The sequence below is a fragment of the Scomber scombrus genome, chromosome 6 (genome assembly GCF_963691925.1).
Source record: "Scomber scombrus chromosome 6, fScoSco1.1, whole genome shotgun sequence".
Taxonomy (NCBI): domain Eukaryota; kingdom Metazoa; phylum Chordata; class Actinopteri; order Scombriformes; family Scombridae; genus Scomber; species Scomber scombrus.
The window spans coordinates 7,934,136-7,956,873 of NC_084975.1; the positions used below are offsets into that span (position 1 = coordinate 7,934,136).

Consider the following 22,738-nt stretch of genomic DNA (forward strand, 5'->3'; position numbering starts at 1 on the left):
TTTTGGGGCTAATTTGTTCAAAGTTTTAGTGTCAAATGTGGCTTTTATTAAGTCAACAAGGCAGAAAACCTGAAGAAGTAGGGTGAGTGGTGGTGGACTGTGATTAGCTTTACAGATATGTGATTTAAATTGAATTATAGGTTAAGAATAGATAAACGTTTCCTTCTCAAACTATTCATTTTGAATAAATTAACATGATGATTTGAATTTAAAGAATAAATCCTGTGACCTAAGCTTGTAATAAAATCCAACTTGTGTTCCTGTAATACATTTTTAAAGATGAACATTCAGAATTGAGGTGTTGACAAACCTCTGCTCTATAAATACACTCTAAAAGAAATGATTTAAAGCTTTTGATCCCTGGAGAAAGCAGACATGCCAGACTTGCTCTACTGTATTAATGGGACAGAGCTTTCAGGGGGAGGGACCTCCTCTGACTCCCCTTAATAGACAGTATCTATAAAGGAGCTAAACGGACGAGATTGCAGCCAGCACACTGAGACGCGCAGACGAAGACACAGAGAGAGTGTGTGTGACACGGAGAAGAAGAAAAAAAGAGAAAATCCAGAGAAACACTTGTGTGTAACAGTGTGAACGAGAGGCTGAGCCCCGAGCAGAGGAGACAGGAGCACAGGGAAGGAGGAGGAGGGTGAGAAAGAGTCAGAGACAGAGGGAAGAGGGGAAAGAGGGAAGAGAGACATCAGAGCGTGGAACAGGTTCTTTTTGCAGCCCTCGCACTCAGCCTCAGCAGACATGCCTAACTTTGCCGGCACCTGGAAGATGAAGAGGAGTGAGAATTTTGATGAACTTCTCAAAGCCTTGGGTAAGCCCCTCTCTTCCTGCCTGTCTCTTTTCTCCTTCTCCTCTTTCCCCTCCATTGCCAGCGCAACATCCCTGCATGAGGTTGACTATCCATCATGTCCATATAGAAAAAGGCTTTTCTTGTTTCCTTGGGAATGGCATGCCTGACCTCCAACAACATTGTATTGTTCGGAGAAGCTCCCTGGGAAAGGAGGCAGAGATCTACATTGAGATGCTGCTGAAGGGAAATCCCTCGGCTTTTACAGGAGATATGAAACACTGGATGCTGAATTCCAGCCAAAACAGACGTGGTATTGTTACCAGGAACATGAAGAGAGGAGGGGGGCACAACATTATTCATGTTAAGCATTTAAGTAGGGCATGCATTTGCCATGCCAGGGGAGGTCTCTGGAGCTCAGTGCTATTCTCTTGTGTCCTATCTTTTTCATTCTTTTTCACCCTTCTTAGTCCTAACTGATGATTGTGATGGTTTAGATTTGGACCAGTTTAACTGGGTCATCCAATTGTGTTGCAGCGTTTCGTCACACCGGGACTGCTGAAACAGGCAGGGCACAGCAAAAAGGCTGAGGGTCTTTAGAATAATATAGAAATGTTTAAGTTCCCACTGTGAGAACAAGGAGCTGCTTCAAGAACTCCTCAGAAACAGTTGACACCAAACTAGATTACATTTATAACTTTTTTTAGACAAGATGGACTCCATTTTTATCACAGATTGGGCAAGTTAAATTGGAAGATGAACAATTTTGTACCTTGCAAAGCTGAAACAACTGACAGTTTAGTTATTTGTGCAATGCTGCAGCACTTTCTTGAGTATCTGAGTGCATATTTAGCTCTTTGGTTGCAATTTCACTCTAAACACCCTTAACCAGTTCTCTTAATGTTAACAAATCCCACAAAAAGACCAAAACCGAACCATGAATTTATCCAGCGAGTATTATCCCATTAAATCAATCCCAAATGTGTATTCATCCGCAACAAATGTATTAGTCCCAAACAAATACACTATTAATTCCTGTTTGAGTAACATTTGCTAAAAATGACGCTGCCTAGTTGTTTTAGAAAATTACCAAACCCTTTTTTTAAATGAAACTATATGTTTTGAGACCAGTTTTTAAAGATTTACATCTTCTGGAGGAACCAATGGGCTTTGAGTAGGAAAAATTGGAAAGTACTGAGACAGAAAACCCATTGTTATTACCGTTAGCAATTTGAAAAGCATAGATTAATATCTCTTGAACGCCCTTTTGGATTTGAACGAGCTTTTAAAGACACAGTTTCTTTGAAAGACAATATAAATTAGACTGAGACTTCTGAAATAGTTGGGTTTTCATTCATTATGAGTGAGAATGCTCACCAAATAAATTCAGCACCTCTTCAACAACCCTTCCCATGTTTGATTTAGATTGAACTCCATAAGGCAGCTGCTTCTCTGATCAGAGTGCAACCAAGGAGAAGCTAGTCACCCTCCGAGTTTAGCACCTCATCCGTTTATGGACACATTAAGCACATCTGCTAGAGCAGATCACTCGTTCGCTCTTACATAAGGGCTCGGTCAATGGAGAGCCGCGATGGGCAACTAATGTGGATTCCAGTGCTGCAGGGCCGCCACTTTCCATCAACATCTTTATAATTATCTGTTGAGGTTTCCTTACAGTAGGAGGGGATTGTTATAGCAGAGGAACACGGGTGCACGCTGAGTGAACAGAGCTGTACGAAATCATCAGACTCACTGTTTGCTAATTGAGAGCAGGCATGTGCATAAAGGATGTTAATGTACTGTACAGTACATTCACATTTTTACTACTGAGCCTAAGTGTTGATTTTGTTAAGACTTAATGGGGTTCCTGGTCAGGCAATGCATGACTAGCAAAGGTCATTCATGTTCCCGCATCAAGATTAAGAGAAACTGTAGTCACTGTGTTGGTGCATTGAGGGAATTAGTTTACATTTTTCATCTTAGTAACTTTGTTCCAATTTGTGCTAGGACCACGTATCCTTGACTGTCGGCTACTTGTAATAATCTAGAAACTAAAGCTTGTTGTTATTTTAACCTGGGATGTACATGATGCTTAAAAATGCCTAATATTTCAAATATTAGTGAATTCAACTTTGAAAAGTGCAATTTTTTCCAGAAATGAGGACAGGCTGTTGGCTCAGTGATGCTAATACATATTTAATGATATGAAAACACACGATGTGATCCTTCAGATCATGGGTGGGGTCGAGTGTAGGCTGTCAAATTAATATGTTTTTATGCCTGGGTGGTGACGAAGCAAGGCCACAGTGGTAGATTTGGGTTTGGAGGATCTCCCAGCAATGATAATAATCCATGAAAATCTGTAAAAATGAAATACTTGATCTTGTCTGCAAAGTTTTTATACATTTGAGTATTTCCGGTGATGAGAGAGGGTAATGAAATAAAAGAGCCAGGACCTTTGGCAGGAAATTAAGCCAGATGGCCTTGCAGAGTCAAACAGGGAATGCCAAAATCCCGGCTTTGCCACACCCAGGATCCCCCCCCCACCACCCCTCTTACACCAGACAAAATGAGGGGCCATCGCTAACCTGCCCTGACACCCTCAAAAGTTCATTTTTTCTCTCTCAGGCATCGCTGAATAATCCCTCACAAAGACTCGGGAGTCAAAAAATTCCACAGATTTCTCCCAGTTTCGAGAAATAGTTGACGTTTCTGTCGGAGCCACAGAGCATTTATCATGTTTTTTAACTTTGAATCTCGAGGTTGTTCATGTTCACCACAAACAGAAACACAAGGAGACATCCAGCTGGTATGTGCGCTGGTGAATTTAAGGTCTTGTGTGCGGAGCTGGCATGAGGGCCTGCAGAGGTCTGAAATTTGGGTGGGGTCGAGCTCAAGGCAGAAGAGAAAGACAACAAAACATACTAGAGGCTGTTTTGATGCAGCAACAGAACAAAAAACAGGGTATCTGTCTTTAAAAAACAAAACTTTCATCTCTCTTTTCCTCCATTTTGTGCCTCACATTTTCTTTCTCTTTTTATTGCAAGGTACAAAAACAAAATAATCATATTCTCACGACTAAGTTGCACCCACATCTGCGCATTTTCTCTTGCATGTCTAAGAATTTTAGTTTTAGCTTTGCACTTAGTAGAAGAAATCAACCTTTAACCTATTTCTTTCCTGTACTGACTTGATTGTAATATTAAGCAATATTAAGCAATCTATAACTCTTGTTGACCTCCATCTGTGGCCATTAGGAAGCTAATAATACCTCTGGCACTCTTTTGATTATGGTGGCCAGAAACAAAGAATAATACATAGCATATTAGCTAACGCTAAAGACCAATGAAACATATTTTTTTAATTGAGAGGGAAAATATCATAATGCACACTGCTGTAATGACTAACTTCACAACAATGTCTGTTTGGCTCATTTCAAACCATAAAACAGATTTTAAAAATTAGCAAACCAGATATTGTCAGATTTGCTAGCCAAAACTTTTAGCATGTTGTAATTAGTGAGTCATGGGAAATGATCACAACCCTAAAACACCCCCAAGAATAATTTATAGTCGTTTTTGTACTATGAGGTAATAAAAAATCCAACTAATTTGTCTTTTAATAACTGACACTAACGGGACTGTTTCTTCGCTCAGGAGTGAACGCCATGTTGAGGAAGGTGGCTGTGGCTGCGGCCTCCAACCCCCACGTGGAGATCCGCCAGGACGGGGACAAGTTCTACATCAAAACGTCCACCACTGTGCGCACCACGGAGATCAACTTCCACGTCGGTGAAGAGTTCGACGAGGAGACTTTGGACGGACGAAAGTGCAAGGTAGATCCGCAGAGAGTCGAAAAATTGCACATCGATACTCAGTGATTCTAGTGGATGATGGAGGTAAAAGTCACACCTGTTAGGAACATATCAGTGTCTTTATCTCCTTAACTATACTTGATAAATACTTACATTTTTTGCCAACCACATATTTTAAAGTATTTTTCCTGCAGTTGTGGTAGCCATTGGTTTCCATTTTTTTCCTATATAGGAACATCTATTAAGTATCAATAGTTATTCATCTATCAGACTTAACACAAGCTGGTCTGCCTTCACTTTTGTCAGTGTTTCATTTTTATTGCATTATAACGCACTTTATTGTAGGTAATTTGCACTTCACTACACAACAATGATACAGTTTCCTTCTTTCTTATAAATTGTTTTTTAAAAACAATCTAAAGAACAAAGGGACACTGAATAGATGCTGCCAAAAAGATGATTTATTTAGTACAGTTTCGACTTTACGTCTTCATTACAAAATATTCAGCATGTGACCAAGAAAGGTCCATACAGTAAATTTCACCTAATTTAGCGTACATGCTAAAGATTACATGATGAAGACATAAGGTCAAAATGTTTTAATTGTACTACACAAGTTACTTTTTAGGAGCATTTATTTAGTGTGTGGATGTTTTTTGTTTATAAGATTGTTTCTCCCTTTTTTTTAGCACGGTTAGGGTGAGATTTGATAATGCCAGCAAAGATGTTTAAACTTTTAAATTGATTTTATTTATATAGCGCTTTAGAAAGCAAACACATTTTGCACCAAAGTGCTTTACAAAGCCAGGTATATGTATGCACATACAAGCATCGGGACATCTGTGTGCACAGCAGATGGTTATGAATGATGTAGAGAGGAAAGAAGTCGAGAGAGACATGAGGATGCATCATAATGCTGCAACTTTGAATTTCAAGAGTCTGCTAATTAATGTTCATATTGTACAGCAATGAATGGAAATGAATGTCTACATGGAATCGTCGACAAAATACATCAAAACTTTTGAGATTTGTTGGATAAAACCTTCAATTTTCAACTAACAGAACATTTCATCTCAAATCAATTCATATTACCCTCCCTTTTCTCAAACTTAATTCAGTCTAATTCACTCACTTATACTTTTATTCAAATATCAACTGAATTAGGGTTACAACTAACAATTATTCTTATTGTCAATTATTCTGGCGATTATTTTAAAACTGTGAAAATGCTTGTTATAATTTCCCAGACTCAAAGGAGACGTCCTCAAATATTTCCTTTTTGTTCAATCAACAGTCAAAGGCTCCAAAGATATTAATTTAATTATCATTTATAACCAAGAAAAGCATTAAATCATCACATTTTAGAAGCTAAAAGCAACAAATTATGGGGAATTTTACTGAAAAAAAAAGATTATTAGCTTATTAAAATAGTTGCAGATTACTTTTTTGTCTAAATAATTGATGTGACTGCTGTGTGAGTATGTTAGCATATGTGTGTGTGTGTATAAGTACTTGTATTATTCATGTTGTGGCAACAAAAATCTATTTTATTGGTTGCATTAAGGGGACTCACTTTGTATCGGGTGGCAAAAAAGTTGCTGAAGCATGAGGGTTTAAATTAGTTTGAGTTGAGTTTAAATGAGTCTGAGGGTTAGGAATATAGCTCTGATGGTAAAGTGGGGGTAAGCATCCAGGAAACTGATGTACGTCAATGCAATCTGTAGGCAAATATATAGAGAGACAAAGATCCTATATATTCCCTGAAGCACTGAGACTGTGGTCATTCAATCGTTTATTTCCTCCGGTCATATATTTGTTCTGGTTGATGCTCTTACATTAACAAAAGGAGACTTGGATATAAAGATATCTAATTTAAGCTTTTCTCTCGAGTATTCTGTGTATATTTGTTGATATGTGCATGAGTGTTTAAGCCCTTCAAGGTTTTACCGGGGCTATTGTTGCTCCTCTTGTTGAGGGTTCAGTGAAAAATTAATACGTCCTTGCAGTCTCTTGCATTGGTATCATCCTCACGTCCGTGCAGCTGGATTAAGGGCAGCTCAGGTTGGGATGGATGAGAGTTTCTCTCTGAACCTCTTCGGGCCCTGAGGGGGGGGGTTCTCACACAGTCAGCTCATATACAGGTTTGGAAAGCAGGCACGACATATTATATATATATTCCTTTAATTTTGTATTTTTAGGGAAAATTAAGGGCTTATACATTCTTAAATCTCAGGATATCTGCAATTTATTATGTAATGTAATTATTCATAAAAACATATAAAAAAGGCTTGAATGAAATAACAGATGGGCTTGTGTAATAGAAGTGAGCAGGTTTCTCGAGGACACGTCCCGATATGATCTCAACACTGAGACTTTTATCTCATCCATGTAATAAATATGTAGAATGCAGGATTAGATAAGTAGGAGCCGTCTCGATCAGCCTGATAACGTCCACGTGGAAATTATGATTATGATCTCAAAGCACGACTCCTGTGTTTTTCTCATTTGTGTCAAAGCATCAAACATTCTGCTTTGATTGATTTCATTTTAATCTTTTTTTTGCTTGTAATTTACATCATTACCTCATAAAATATACTTCTGTATTCTGGCCACATCACATTGTGATTTAAGTGTGCTTCAAGTCACTGCTACTTTTGGTATTAAACCGAGGCTGTAATCTTTCCCTAACCATAACTGAGTGCTGCCAGGACCTAAAAGTGACCATAAAAATGTTTAATAACACTGCAGTTATTATCTCAACATTACATTAAAATTCAATATTAACATTTCCAGGTCAGTTTTGTAGCTCGCTCATTTATCTGCAGACTTCACAATGAAGAAGACATGAACACCATTAATAAGTCAGAAATCATGATGATTGAAATACCTTAGTTTACATTAAGACACAAATGAGATGTTATTTGTTAATTAGATGTTAATTCTTGTACATTCCTGATAGTTGATGAGATTGAATTTGTGCTTTTTTTAATATTTTAATAAAGTCATGATAATTAATTTACCTTTACCATAAACTGTTACCAACATGTTTGTGACGTAACAAATACGTTTTTTTTCATCATAATGGCAGAAAGTTTTATTCAGGGCTGTTGCAATTTAGTTGTACATAAATGTCATTTCTAGAGACAGGATTGCTGTAACATATTGCAAATAAAGGTCTGAAGGAATAATCATTTTTTAAACCAGTTTTTAGGTGTTTTATGCATAATCGAGGTATAACAATCATTTAAAAAGAGAAGTTAGTTAAAGATTGAATCCTTCTCCATGAGATCTGCATGCTGTCGATTTCCTTCATTAGATAAATTACCCTCCACAATTTTATTTCAGCTACACAATGAACAGAGTCAGCGCCCCAAAGTTGAAGAATTCAGCGACGAGATGTCATGGCAGGAACACGCTGTTGCTGAGTCACTTTGGGAAACAGGAGACTTGTTTTGGTGGTCCTGTGAGTGGCTGACATATCGCTGTCTGCTGAGCGACCAGCGGCTCAGTCGGAGAGATAAAGAGTCCTGTTTGATTTAACGAGGCAACAGTGGGTAAACAACATTAACATGTAATCCAGTGTTGTCCTCTCGCACTAATGGACACATGAGGGGATAAAAATAGCAAGTAACTAGCTCATTAAATGACAAATTAGACTCTCATTGCGGCTTGCTGTCTCGCATTTTGATAGAAAATACAGATCAGAGCTCAAGAACAGAAATACAGGAGCTGGAAGGGATTTAGTGTCTTTTTCTCAGAGTCTTCAACTTTATAGCTTTGAACCAGGCCCATCTTTCAAATGACAAGTGAATGTTCAAATTCTACCAGCCAATGAATGTTTTTCTATTGTTTTTTGGCTGGTGAGTGATCTAATCTACCAGCTAACTGCATATTTTACCAGCATAAGGTTGGTGACTGGTGCTGTGTTTGTGCTCTGGACACAATGCCATCATACTTGCAAATAACTGTCTTGAAAAAAATTGAATGTGAAAGTGTCTGCTGTGTTAAAATATGCTCTTTCATCTTGGTCCAACTTTTTTTATAAAGAACAGGCCACGGCGGCTGTTGCAGCGCAGCAGAGGAGAGTTGCGTAACCGATTTAAGATGTTGAGTTGTTGACACCACAGAGAATAACTTGTCAAACTTTTCTAACCACTGGATGAACTCTGGGGTTTTATGGATGAGATTATTCGGGTTTTTGAAAACATCTCTTCTTTTTAAAAGAAAAAGTGCATCTGTGCCAAATGTATCCATGAGGCATAAATGTTCAGATCAGCATTAATGTTGAGTTTTATTCAAAAATCCTGTATATAGATTTTAAAAAGATATCATTTACATTTACATTGTCTTTAACCCTCACATACTGTTCATATTCAGACTCATAATTAGTTTCTGTATCAATTCACATTCATAAATTCCCCATTATTAAATGTTTGGTTAATCTTGTAAAAAAAAGTCAAAATCACTATTTTATGGTCCAGGAGAAGATTTTATAGAATATGATGAATACAACAACATGTTTGAATGGTGACACAGGTCAGATTTGTACATTTACATATATAAAACAATACAAAACTTTAAAAATAGAGGCATTTTATTACCATTTTTGTGAACTGTGGGTCACATAACGAAAAGTCCCCCTTGAAGAAATGTGTATATGGTGTTTTTAAAGCTCTCAAATATATTAAAAAAAAAAAAAAAAAAGCAAACTACTCTGGTCATGATTGGCAATATTTTCTTTGTTCATGACAGCAGTTTCTAGTCTTGCATTTTGAGTTTTAGCAGCTGTGTGTTTAGATTAACATCACAGATTTGACCTGAGAATTTAAAGGGGATCCACCGATTGTACCCATTAAGGACAGTTTACAGGTCCTGGGGGAGTAATTGTGCATGTGTGAAAAAAGTTGAAAAAATAAATGATAAATTACTTCAAGCGATGTCACTTGAGTCAAAGGTGCTCGAAGTAGGGTGTGACATTGACCCCCGACTTTACCCTCCTCCCAAATTCTTTTTAGTATCACTATATCTCCACAAATGCCCCTGTAAGACTTATGTTATAAAGAGGTTTATATCATTCCTGTTCACTTGAAGACATTAGGTAAAATAAAACAAGCAAACATAAAACAGGAAGAATATTTTTTTATTGAAATTATTGTTTCTTAATTGGATGCTGACGCTCATAGTTCAAGTGAATTGGTTAATTCATGAAATCTCATTAAATCTCATGAACTGCATGTTCATGATCTGTGAAGGCGAAACAGCAGGAAAGTTATGTATTTTGCTGATTTATAGTTAAATATGGAACTGGGCCATGGCTGCTTACAACACAAGGTCAGCATTAACATGCCTGATGCCTGCTTGCTGTTACTCAGCTGCAGAAGTCTTATTGTCCTGTGAACTTGTAGTTTTGGGTAATTGAAAAAAGCTTGTATCTAATCCCACAAGCTGCTTTGTGTTTGAAATTATACGATCATCCTGTGATGCAAGCAAGCTTTAGTTACTCCACAAAAGTTTATCTACACACACTAACTTTTTGACCCTCACACTTATTAAAAGAATCTTGGGCCCCTGACTTGAATCAGCGTTGGTTGGCACTAACGACTCCAAGTTTGAATAAGGAAGAAAATCTCAGGTTGTGGAGATAGAAAAAAGTGATTTATCGGACTTCTGTAGACCGCTCCTCACCTCTGCGGCTGGTGGCTTGAGGCTACATTAGCTGCTGCTAGCATAAAAAAACCCAAATCTCTGACTGAACTGTCAGCAGGCAGTTGTAACAAGAAAAAAGTACATGGAATAAAAAATATTTCAGGTTCTGCTGCATCAGTTTTGATCATTTAAAAGGACTGTCCATTTTGAGTTTAACAACGTTATAGGATTGCAATGCAAAATCAATGCAGAATTATTTCAAACATTTAAAACTATTACAGGAATGCCAGTATGGTACAACAAGCATAATATTATAGAAATACAGAAATACAGTACAAAACTACCACCCACAATATGAATAAGACTTTTCATATTGTTGCACTTTATATGAACATTATCTGATTTGCATTACAACATGCATCATAGTGTTGAGAGACAGGCATCAACTGTGCAGTGCAGGTTTCAACAGCCAGTGTCCATGAGCAAGGCATTGCAACACAACAGACTTTATGTGCTCAAGGTCTCTCTTCCAAAAAGATAAACAGTTTCTACTCTCAAATATAAAAGAGGAAATTTACCACCCTGACAAATTCTTGGGCAACAGCGAGCAGTGATATTCATGCCTGTGGAGAAGAAATATTGCACATGGAAACGGAAAAATTTGTAATTGCGTGCATGCATTGCATTAAGTGAACGTAATTCAGCCAACAACCAGAGAAACATATATTTTGTGGAAACCACAATGCCCGAATATATTAAGGGTCTGTGTATTTATTGATAGTGAAACATTCAACAGCTAAAATCTGAGTTATGTTTTAATCTCCTTTTGTTTTTTTGGCATGAACTACATGTCAGGGAGGGCAGACATGACCTATTTCCGATCCAAGGAGACAGCGTGGCTCCTTCTGTCTGTGCCCTGGGGCATGCTGGGTATTGGGCAGTGGCGGCTGGTGACAAAAATGTTTGGGGGGGCGCAGTTTGATGGTTGGTGGTCCTAGGGTTAGTGTCAAATAAGCCGTAGCACCACTTCATACCGCAGCAAAAAAATATAAATAAGAAAGAAAAACGAATCTAAAAACAACACAACACACTATAATGTCCCCTGGTTTGTCCCAGTATGGTATCTCTGACCCACAGAGAGAGGAATAAAAAATTATAACCAGATATGATAAAATGCACATTTCACTCACATCACTTAAAGATACCAGCAGTTAAAGCAGAGTTACCAATAAGGTAATATGCTTAAAAAGAGACACCACCTATATTTTAGTTATTGTGTCTTCAGTCCTGATTTCACTGTTATCTGTTAGTTGTTGCAATACCTAAACATGACAATAGATGGCGCATTAAGCACTATACACTGCTGTGATTAGGCATAATTTATTTAACTTTAATAATGAAATGTACCCAAATCAACTGTAATAGTCAAAATTACCTCCATCATTTCTTATCCTGCATTTATGCATTTTAGTTTTTTACATTTCATAGTTATGTCTTTTATAAAGTATTTTTTAACACTTTACAATATTAATAACAGCAATGCAGCTACTACCTGATCTTTTATATGTCCTGTTGGAGCTGCTGGATGCAGCCACTGACTGAATCTATGTTCCTCTTCTGGAGCTTGGCATAGCAGAGGTCTACATGTGGCCAGATGTGGTGAAACAGCTGCAGAAAGAGCTCAGCAATGCTAAGTCTGCTAAAAACAACTTAGCTCCATGCTATTGTCTCGATGGCTGCAGCTTTCTGTTTGATTTTTTTCAGAGAGATGTTTTAGGTCTCGTTCCCCTGTCGTTGTCCACAACGTTTCGGTGCTGACACTTTGAAACAGCAAACAGATTAAGCAATAAAAGGAATAACTCACACTGCATCCAGCTAGCCAGCTCCGTTTATCATAACAGCAGCAGGAGATACTCTCAGCTCCTCCATCACCTGCTGCTGCTTTATCCTTTTTCTCTCTTCTAGTTAAAGTCTTGTGAAATTATTTTTTTGTAGAGAAATTACAAAATAATCTTCTTTAATTTCCGCGGCTCCACTTTAACGTCATCTCCTGAACCTACCGTAAGCAGGAGTTTGGGTGACAGCAGCTGACGGGAGGGCGTGAATGACAGCCGGAACTGTCCAATCACAGTAGATTAAAAAACATGAAACAACAACAATTCGCTGCCAATAAAAGTGGGCGTGTCCGGGGCGCACTGAGCTGCGCCCCGTGGGAAACGTGACGCAGGCCAATGAGAGAGCAGCCTCAGGTCACATGCTTGTCAAAAGTTTGAGGGCTTGCATTGACTTCCATTAGTCCGGCGCCCCACATACAGGAAGTACATATAGAAATTAATAAAATACCATTTGGAATCGATTTATAATGAATGATGACAGGTGCTTAGAGGCTAACAGGACCATCTTGCAAACAAATACTATTTATTTCATAATTATTTAGCATTTTCTAATTCATTTATGTTTAATATGTTTAAGTAGATTTTGGCCAGATATTTGATGGGGGCGGCGCCCCAGCGCCCCGCATTGACCGGCCGCCACTGGTATTGGGCATGGGCTAGACGCCTCTCAGTGTGGCTTTTCACCACATGAAGCCTCTCCACTACGAGGCAGACAAGTCGCGTTGTCATCACGCGCTCGCCACATCAGTTTGTTTGGGTTTGAGCAACAGCGTCGCAGCTTTCGACCTGGAAACAATGATTTTGCAATTAGAGGCTCAGTGAAATGTTTGTAGTTGTTTTGGCTTCGTGCTCCGGAAACAATGAGCATGAGGTTTAAGTGACTTTTCATTTGTTGTCCAAACTGAGTGGGATATTTCAATTTGTTTGCATCCACTTTGAGTATGATCCCCTCGGAGCATTTTAGCATCTTTCAGCTCATTGATTTCGTTTTACAGCCCACAACTTTAACTCTTGCATCATTTCCTGACCTACCAGGCAGCTGTTTTCAGTGAAAAAGCTCTGATAAACCCTCTATTCGCTACCTGTCCACCACCAAACAGATTACAGTTACTGACTAGTTGGAGAATATGGGGGAGCATTTAGCATCTTAAGAGCCTGATATTTCCCTCAGGAGTTGGTGGAGAACAAAAACAGAGTTAAAAGAGAGTAAATATTGTTACATTTATCACATGAACACAAACACAACTGCAAGTAAATGCTAATGTTGCTCTGTGTCTTCCATTCAACATAACAACTTAGTAGGTTGAATTTATTTAAATTAATCTATTAATCAAATAACATTTTATCCTTTAAACTGAACTTTGGATAAAAAAGATAATATCTACACTTTTCATCTGATGTGGATATAAACTCTTTCGTCTCTAAATTTAATATCTAGGAATTTAAACTTTTGGAGCTCTCGGAGTACAAAGCTAACGTAAAACATATTTATATGTCGCTGTCCTATTAGTTTTTGAATGTATTTTATATTTTGTCTTTGAGTTGTTGGCTGTCAGCTGCAGTGTGGCAATCACACAAGACTGGAGCTAAACTTGCAGGACGTTGTGCCCACTGACACTGGCACAAGAGCTGCAGGGGCAGTGTGGGGTTTGGCGGACTCTAAGGTGGAGCAGTTGGCAGGAGAGCCCTAAGTGAGTTTTGGCTGAGGCCAGCTGCACCCGTAGTTAAAGGGATTACATGCTGATCTGTGCCTGGCGAGGAGCAGAGGGCTGATTAACACCACCACAAGGTTAAAAAGCTGCAGTTAATCTGTGCGAGTGCGGCGGGATCAGACAGACTCTTCTCACCCCAAGGAGGAGAAAGTGATAAGGTGCTTATTGTCTGCAGAGAAACAGACAGCAGGTTGACTTTATAGTGCAGAGTGGAAGTCATGATGAGGTGATTATGTACCTGCTCTGATGGATTTCCTTCTCTACTTTTGTACCATTCATTTCAGAAAATTGCTGTATTCATCTAAACTGAACATTTGTTGAGTTTCAGCAGAGGTTGAAATCCCCCTCAGCACAAAAAGTCACTTCTAGGGCAAAAAAAAAAGACTTGACAAATGGAGTCTTTTAACCCAGCTGGTTGCCATAGAGACAGACTTTTCGTATCAGTCACCTGTCATGAGGCTACGTGGAGGGACAGTGAGCAGATATGTTGAGTGAATAAGGATCAGGAGCATTATTGCAGAGAATAATCAAAACATGTGATGTAAGACACACATGTAACATCCACTAAAGTGCGTCATTATATATTCGCGACACATGGCACAAGATGTTTGTTCAGATAGTGGACTGTAAACCCCTGACAGGTGATCCGGTAATGAATTGATGAAAGTAATTTGTATCAAAGAGTTTCATCAGCCTTAATGGATAAAAGTGGGGCTGTATTTCCAGAGCAGATGAGAGACGGAGACTTGGGTGTGATTTCTTTGCTTTTGACAGTCTGTCATTTAGCATGGAGAGGCAGGAACAGGCCCGCGGCGAACCACAAGCAAATCAAAAATCTGAGTGAGTTGGAGGATTGATTCGTTCAGACTGATTCTAATACAACACTGAAAGCACAAAATATTGGTTTGCGGGATCTGCAGCCTCATTTGTAGAACTTTAATCTAATTTAGTCTCATTTCTCGGAATTTATTCCGTCTGTTCCTCACATTAACACCGAGCTGAACCAGGCTCTGGTTGAAGGAATCAGTGGTGGGTGTGGTAAGAAATGAGCTCTTTTGTACTTATAACTACACCCAACAGTGATGTCATGGTGTCCTGGAGTATATCACTGCAGCAAGGTGGTTTTAAATGACCCTTTAAGGAGTTACTTTTCAAAATTTAAGCTTTTAGTATGCCTCAAACTCTTCATATCTTTCAAACATGGGAATTGGCAGAGCCACGTCTAACAATTTCTTTACATTTCTGAAACCAACATTTCAACATTCACACCCACTTCACACTATGGTTGTCCAGGTTTTGGGGAAATGGGAAAGAAGGCAAGGTTTTTACTTTTCTATTAAAGGGAACAAATCCTGCCGATTAGAGGTCCATATTTTTATTCCACGATATCTCTGCATGATTTACATTTAAGAATCCTCCATTTATTTATCTTATACTGGCTCTTTATGCATTTCCTCAGTTCAGTCTCTGTCTGAAACTGGACGTTTTAGCTCCCGTCTCTTTAAGGCCCCCAATGAGCCTGCTTACTTCTGATTGGTTAGCTCCTATAAGATGCCGTTAGATGCGATCATGCACTAGCTGATGTTCATTATGTGAACACACTATTGCCTTCTGGGTGGAGGAATACTCAACTTGAATCCTGTGCAGGACAGGCGGACTCTGCCAGTATCAATACACAGGGAGGCGATACAAGAATATAGTACACACTAAATTGCTATTGCATAAAGAATGCATTAAATTGCATTAAAATTGAGTTTGATACCATGAAAATCTTTAGGATTATAAATCTTGTATGTGTTGAGGATTTTTAAATTTGGTGACTTCTAGTGGTATAAATTAATCACTGTTGTAGACTTTAAAACAGATGACCACAATGCTACTGGCATTGCCTTATTTTTCAGGATAACTTGAAAGAATACTATGATCACATTAAAATTTCAAGGGCCTTAGACTCCAATTTGAATTGGGTAAAGCCATTATGGAGCGAACATGCAACAACCATCAACCGTGATTAACATTAGTCAAGGACATATACTCAAAAAAAGTTTCTCTATCATTAAATAATGAAAAATGACCTGCAGTAGAGACATATTAGAAGTGGGATGACCTTCTATGTAAAAAAACCTTTTAGGATAAAAGCTCTGACTTTTTAAATGGAGTTCTTCACTGTGAAACTTCTGCTGTTGCTATGTCACCACCCAGATGTGCTATTTGTGCTATTTGTGGCTTGGTAAATACCCTTTTAGTTGATTTTATAAGGTTCATGGAAAATGAACAACTGTGCCTCATATTTTTCAAGGGAAAGTTGTTGAGACCGGGAAAAGTGATGAGCAAACTGATGTGGGAAAGATAATTTGATTACATTTCGGGAAGAGATGACTGCAAACCGGGAACGAGCTTGTTATTTCAGGCTCTGAAAGAAATGTTGTGAAATCCAACATAAAAACTTTAAACCAAGCAGGAAATTAGATGTTCTCCTTCTTTTAGAGACACTGTTTGTATCTTATAAGCAATGCAAGTTTGTGAAAGACTGAGCCAGAGCCGGACTTGCAGGATAAGTTTGTCTTGGATAGGATAGGATTTTTTCTCAGATGCGTGTGCACAAGCTCTCGTGTGTTATTTAGAAGAGAAAGACTGTGTGAGAATTTGTCTGTGACTTACTGTGCAACAGAGAGAATGAGAGAAAATCCATCCAAGTCAGAGGCTGAGACTGATGCTAGTGCTAAAATGGAGCCGTAGCTAATCGACTCTCTGGGTTCTGGCTTTATTAGAAACAAATCAGAGGGAGAGCTGTAGAGAGCTGTAGAAAAGCCCCGCTGTTGTTCAGCTTGGCAAAGTCTGCTGACAGCGGCCCGTGGGGAGCCATGATGGCTTTTCTTACCTTTGATATGGTGATTAACATTTGCCTCTGAGAAACTAAGGCTGCCGCTCCATCCAACACTGAGTCGTACGTGCTCCTTGTTCAAATTATCAAACAAATTGTCAACGAGCAGCGCCACAAATAGGCTACGCTGGAAAAACAATATAGATGTTCACAATAATCCTGTCCAGATTTAGATGTATGTAAATTGTATGCTTGAGTCAGATGAGGCGATGCAGCTTTGATCAGATCCAGGCTTTGGTGATGGATCGCTTCAACTGGGAAAGATGCTGAAAAGGAAAATACAGCCGGCTTCATTGAGAGGAAATTTCAGCAGTGTGGGAAAACATATATTCAGCCAGATAGCAAGCCAACAGAGAGAGTTTGAATAGTTGGCGAATATTTGGATTGAAATTAGGAAACTTGTAGCTCTAAAATAACATCAAGGGAATGGTTTGACATTTTGGGAAATATGTGTATTTACTTTCTTGTCCAATAACTTACTTATCCATTAGATGCTACAGCTAGCTGGCTAAGGTTAGCATAAAAACTGGAAACAAGAAGTCTGGCTGGCTCTCCCGGCAAAGATATAAAAGAAAACTGCCACTAGCACTATGTTAAGATCACTTTTTAATTTTACACTTATTAGTTTTACGCTTTGAACAAATTAAACAACCCAGATATGACGTGTTAATGTTGTTACATTCTCCCCATATGTTTCCAGTCCTTATGCTGACATCGGTGAGCTAGCTGTAGCTTCATATCTAAATTAAATGGGCAAATGTTGACCTGGCATCTATCTTTTCTTATGTTACCCTCCAGCAAGAAAAATACGTGTATTCTATAAATCTTGAACTACTCCTTTAAAAGAAACACTTTTTGTGACAGTAGACAGTTGAGGTAATGAAACACGAGGGCAGTTAATGGACCCTGAGCTGACCAAAAATGATAAATCCTCTCCACAAATTAGTGCCACAGGGTCACCTTGGCCCCGATCATTAATGAATTCTTAACTTTGATAAGCAATTTGAGTCAGTGACTTCAAGAAAAATTGGTCCTGAAGTCAAAGTCTGACTAATCCCGTTGAAGTCATTTGAAATATTGTTGAAGCGAATTAGCAGACCCTGAGCGACTAAAGTGTTAAGAGGATTTCTTTTTTCTTCAGCTGTTGATTCATAGCCTAATAGTCTTTGCTTTGGTCATTGAGGTCTGGCATGGCCATTGATGAATAAGCATAGGGCACATTTAAAGACAGGCAGTTACCCGAGAGAACAAAGGGAAACATAAAGATATTTTCTCACCACTTACACTTACGAAAAAGTGTTAGACATCAGAACAAAAGCTTTAACGCTGTTTAAACATACTTTTAGATTTGTGAAACCTTTATTTTGCTCATAAAAACAGAAAAAAGGGCGATTTCACTGATCCATCCAGACCACACTAGACCAGGTCTAAATAAAAAAATCTGGCCTAGATTACCAGAGTTTCAGTGTTTATGTGGGCGAGTTTTGAGACTAATTAACCACCATAAAAAACAATACAAAAACCAAACCTAAAACCTAAATAAAAGAAACCTTTGTATAAACTGAATATTTGATCTCTGACTGAGATTCTCAAAAAAACTGAAACAATCATTGTACATGTGAATGGGTCACAGGCACGTTGGAGAAAAATGCAACTAGAGTGAAAATGAAAAAAAACTGACACACATACTGCTAGTATACTTTTAAATTTACAAAATTTCAATCTGCTTGACCTTCATTATACATGATGACATGATTTACAGACTACAGAGTGCCAAAAAAAATACCCACCAAACAAGATAACAAGTGTTTGAATGGATTTCAGGTTAGAAATTGTCCATACCATTGCAGTAATATGGTTCACTCTCTGTCTCCATTACAGCACCTCTTTGATAGCTGTTAACAGGTTTATATGAACTCCAACAGATGGTGATGATGTATGGATGCAATTGTGTCAGTTTAAAAAATACTGCATAATGGAGCGTCCTGGTAGCTGGTTACAGCGTATGCCACATAACCTTGTTTCATGTCATACTCTTCTCTCTCTCTTTCCTCTTGTTTTCTGTCTCTCTCTCTCCATTAAAGGCAAAACCTAGCTACTCTTAAACCTACAATAGAAAATAAAGCACATTTCTGACCACATCCATGCACACTAATGACTGATTCGAGGTTTGAAGAGAGATGCTACACCCTTGAAACTTTTCAACCAGAGAGCGTTATGAGATAAGCTAAATAAACAGTATGCCTTATAGATGTGTTTTATCATCATGCTGACCTTCAAACTTTCTCGTCTTTCTCCTCTGCAGAGCCTCGCCACCTGGGAGACGGAGAACAAGATGCACTGTAAGCAGACTCTGGTGGATGGGGCTGGACCCAAAACCTACTGGACCCGAGAGCTGAATGGCGATGAGCTCAAACTGGTACGCAGGGCAATAACTCATCATCTTATACTGAAAGCCTCTTAATAGATTACTTCTTAGAAAGGAGGCAGAAAACCCTCTTTTTTAGGAAATTTTAAGGCAGAGGATGGGTCCTCAAAGAGAGAAGGTACAAGAAGTTAAGATGTTCATTTGAAAAGATCATTATCAGGGATAGTAGAGAGGCTCTTGTATGATCTGATCAGGAGCTAATCTGTATTGTTCGCCTGTTAGGTGACTTGTTCTCAGGGAGACTCAGAAGACATCAGATGCATTAAAATGGGCTTTTCGAGCAGCTAGTGTACTCAGTTTGAGAAATGGTTAATGAAATGAGGCAGCGAGTGTATGAAGTCACCCTGGAGATTCATTCGTAAAAGGAAATGAGAGAGGCTGTTTCCCAAGGAGTCAAGCTTTCATCCACCCCGCAGAGATGTGAAAGGAGAACAAGAGGAGCTGCTACACTGACATTGCAGTAATACCCCCAGTATTTAGCCAGATTAATATGGGCAGGAGTCAATGGGTCTAAAGCCCTTCGGAGGATGTGCAGGGGAGCCCGTCCAAGACCAACAGACTGGATGAACAGTTCTCAAGGACTCAACAGCTTTCCTCTCTCAACTTTCAATGCTCCCATAGTCTTCTTTATTGTTCCTCTAGTACGTGTAAGATAAATGGCAAAAGGCAAAGGCTTGGAACAACAATATAGAAGGTATAGAAGCTGAAAAAGTAATCACAGGATGTTTGCATGGCTTTATGTTACAGGCTAGATGCACAGAAGACTTTTCATAATCACATCTTCGATGCTTGAATAGTATTGCAGGACCCTCCTGAAAGCTCCTCAATGTTCAGACCCAGAAGACGGCAGAAAACATGTGAAATCTTTTCCAATGTTGGGGTGATAAAAGCAGAATGTGATACAGCACCTGACGCTCTGGTGACACTTTGGCCCGACTGACCCGAAGGAGCTGAAGGATTCACGCACTAATGGAGATTGAGTTGGCCGAGCCGTGACAACAGCTCTTCTCACCTCAGCCCTCCGTGCTGTCACACCATCATCCAACCTTCAGGAAGACCTCATTCGGATCACAACTGAGAGACCCTGTTTAGACTTGGTTTCGACATGCGTCTTGGGCGATCAGATCACAAGCGGACAGTGCTAAATGAAGTGTAAACGAACTCCAAGATGCATTGTGATCCAATCACTCAAACCACATCTTTTGGAGTGTATATGGATCAATGATGTTTGTTTGCGTCCATGCGGTTTAGTCAAATTTAAAGGGGTTAAAATAAATTTAAAAAACGTATAAATAACCTGCACACATTATTTTATTTGTGGACCCAGCACAAAATTTCGGCTTTTAATCAATTTTGAGAGAATATATTAGAGGGTTATAGCAAAAATGTCTAAGTGGTGTAACCATAAAAACTTTGTACCAAATAATTACACCTGCTTAAAAAAACCTAAATTCTCAATAAAACACCATATCAACTAGTTTGGCATGATCTTAAATTATAACTTTTTTATATTAAATAAAGGTAATGGAATACAATTGTTCTAAATATTACATTTAATCTGGGGAATCATGTAAATCAGGAACCATTTCAATTTTTTTTTTAAAGAATGAAGTAATTAGTACACTTAAATACACTCTAGGCGGATACAATATTTAATATTTATCATTCCTTTGTGGTTACACCATTTGACATTTTCACGAGCATTCAGTCTTACTTTTTGATTTGGTGACAGCGCACCAACGCCAAATGACTTTGTCCTGCCAATCTCAATAGTTGGAATGGAGAAAAAAAAGACAAAACTCAGTCATCTTTCAAAACCGACCAACTCTTTCTTCTCAGGACGAGCAACTAGAAAAAAACAAACAAACACTGACTGAATCTGAACTATATCTATCTAGTTAAAAAAAAAGCCCCAAGACACACAGCCGACCGAACAATTGCAGAGCTACAGCTTTAGGAATCATAATGCAGTGGTCTGATTGTCTGTGGTGGTTCACACTGTATGTGGGACACATTTCCATACGATTTGCATGATCCCTTTAATTGGTTTAGTCTGCAAACAGTTCACATCAGCCAGAAATGAAATCAGAAAATGATGGCAGATCAAGAGACTTCAAAGTTGAGATGCAGAAAACAGTTATCAAGCAGATTCTTTTGGTTTCATCGTCAACAGTTTGCAGTTTGGCCTCGATTCAGGGTCATAATTTTATCTCCGATGTTGTGACACGTTCATCATTGCTTCATGAGAGTTCTTTTACATTTTGAGGTTTAGTTGTCTTTATTGTGGACTAGCCAAATGTTAAACAAGATGGCTAACGCACAGAAATATCTTTTTGTTTTTTTCCAGACTTTTGGGGCAGATGACGTAGTGTGCACACGGATTTACGTCCGGGAATGAAGCTCTGCACCTTCACCGGGACCAAGCCAGGCGGACCACCGCTCGTTTAAACCCCAACAACACTGTCTCATGCTAACGTGCTAATAAATTTGCAAAGTATCCTGTGTAATCTCTCAGCATCAGTCTGCATAGCCTCAACATACAATAGCAATGTCTCTGTAATCTGGTTATTTGTAGTGAATATTGTGTCCGCAGTACAGTAGCTGGATATTTCAGTGTCCATATCTGCAAACCTTGGTGTCAGCTGTTTTTGTAGGAGTTAGTCATCAGTTTCATCGAGTAAGTATTGATGTTCAATGACAAGAAACAATAAAACATGGGAGAAACAGCGTCAGAGCCTCTTTCTTGATAACATATTTCCATTAAAAAAAAGGTACCCCGTTGAGTTTTCTATGTGCACATTTATTGTTTAATCTCTCAATAGTGTGTATCTTTAAAGTCTAACAAACACATTGAATACATTTCCTTCTTTATAAAACCTGTGCTGCATTTGCAATTTCTCCTTTTCTCCCTCAATCCTCCGTTGCTGCTGGATTAATGTATTTCTTGGAGTTTTACAGCCACCAGCACTCAGATCAGTAGAATAGTGTATCTCACTCAAAATTTTGCTCTACAGCACCACCAGTGATTAAAACCTTCAAAATGCAGCTCAGCACGACATCTGAAAGGCACAAATCTTTTACCTTAACATTGGCATTAACATTTGTCTCACAACAAGAAACCTTTGTGACTCATAACACAGTGACCTAAAAAAACACAACTGGTAGCATTACAACATCTCACTATTGTCTGTGAGGTAAATTGTATTATTTATTTCTTTGCATGAACAAAGATTGCGGTTGCAGTTGTTAAAGCCTTCTGAAACAGCTCGTGACAATGAGGGCCAAACATTATAATGAGTCAGGTTTGCAAAGAAATTAACCAATTTATTAACAAAATAAACCAACCAAAACTGATGGGCCAGCCACACTGAACAACAAAGAGAAGACATCCAGACCAGCCCACAAAGGGCCATAGGATCCAGGCCCTACAATCACATAAAAACGAAACCTAACAGAAACAAAGCTGCAAAAACAAGACTATCAGACCCATCTAACAGACAAAGAAGTAACATATAGCACACAGTCTGCTGCTGGGAAGTGGAAGAGTGAGTCAAGTTTCT

The 22,738-nt window shown here is 38.7% G+C and overlaps 1 protein-coding gene across 1 annotated transcript; it reads left to right on the top strand.

Moving 5' to 3' along the window:
• Positions 1-753: 753 nt before the first annotated feature.
• Positions 754-21,893, top strand: crabp1a (cellular retinoic acid binding protein 1a). Its single transcript, XM_062420348.1, has 4 exons — positions 754-823; positions 4,456-4,634; positions 19,056-19,169; positions 21,526-21,893. Exons 1-4 carry the CDS (start codon positions 754-756, stop codon positions 21,574-21,576), a joined length of 414 nt encoding a protein of 137 aa, XP_062276332.1. The 3' UTR covers positions 21,577-21,893.
• The last annotated feature ends 845 nt before the right edge of the window (positions 21,894-22,738 follow it).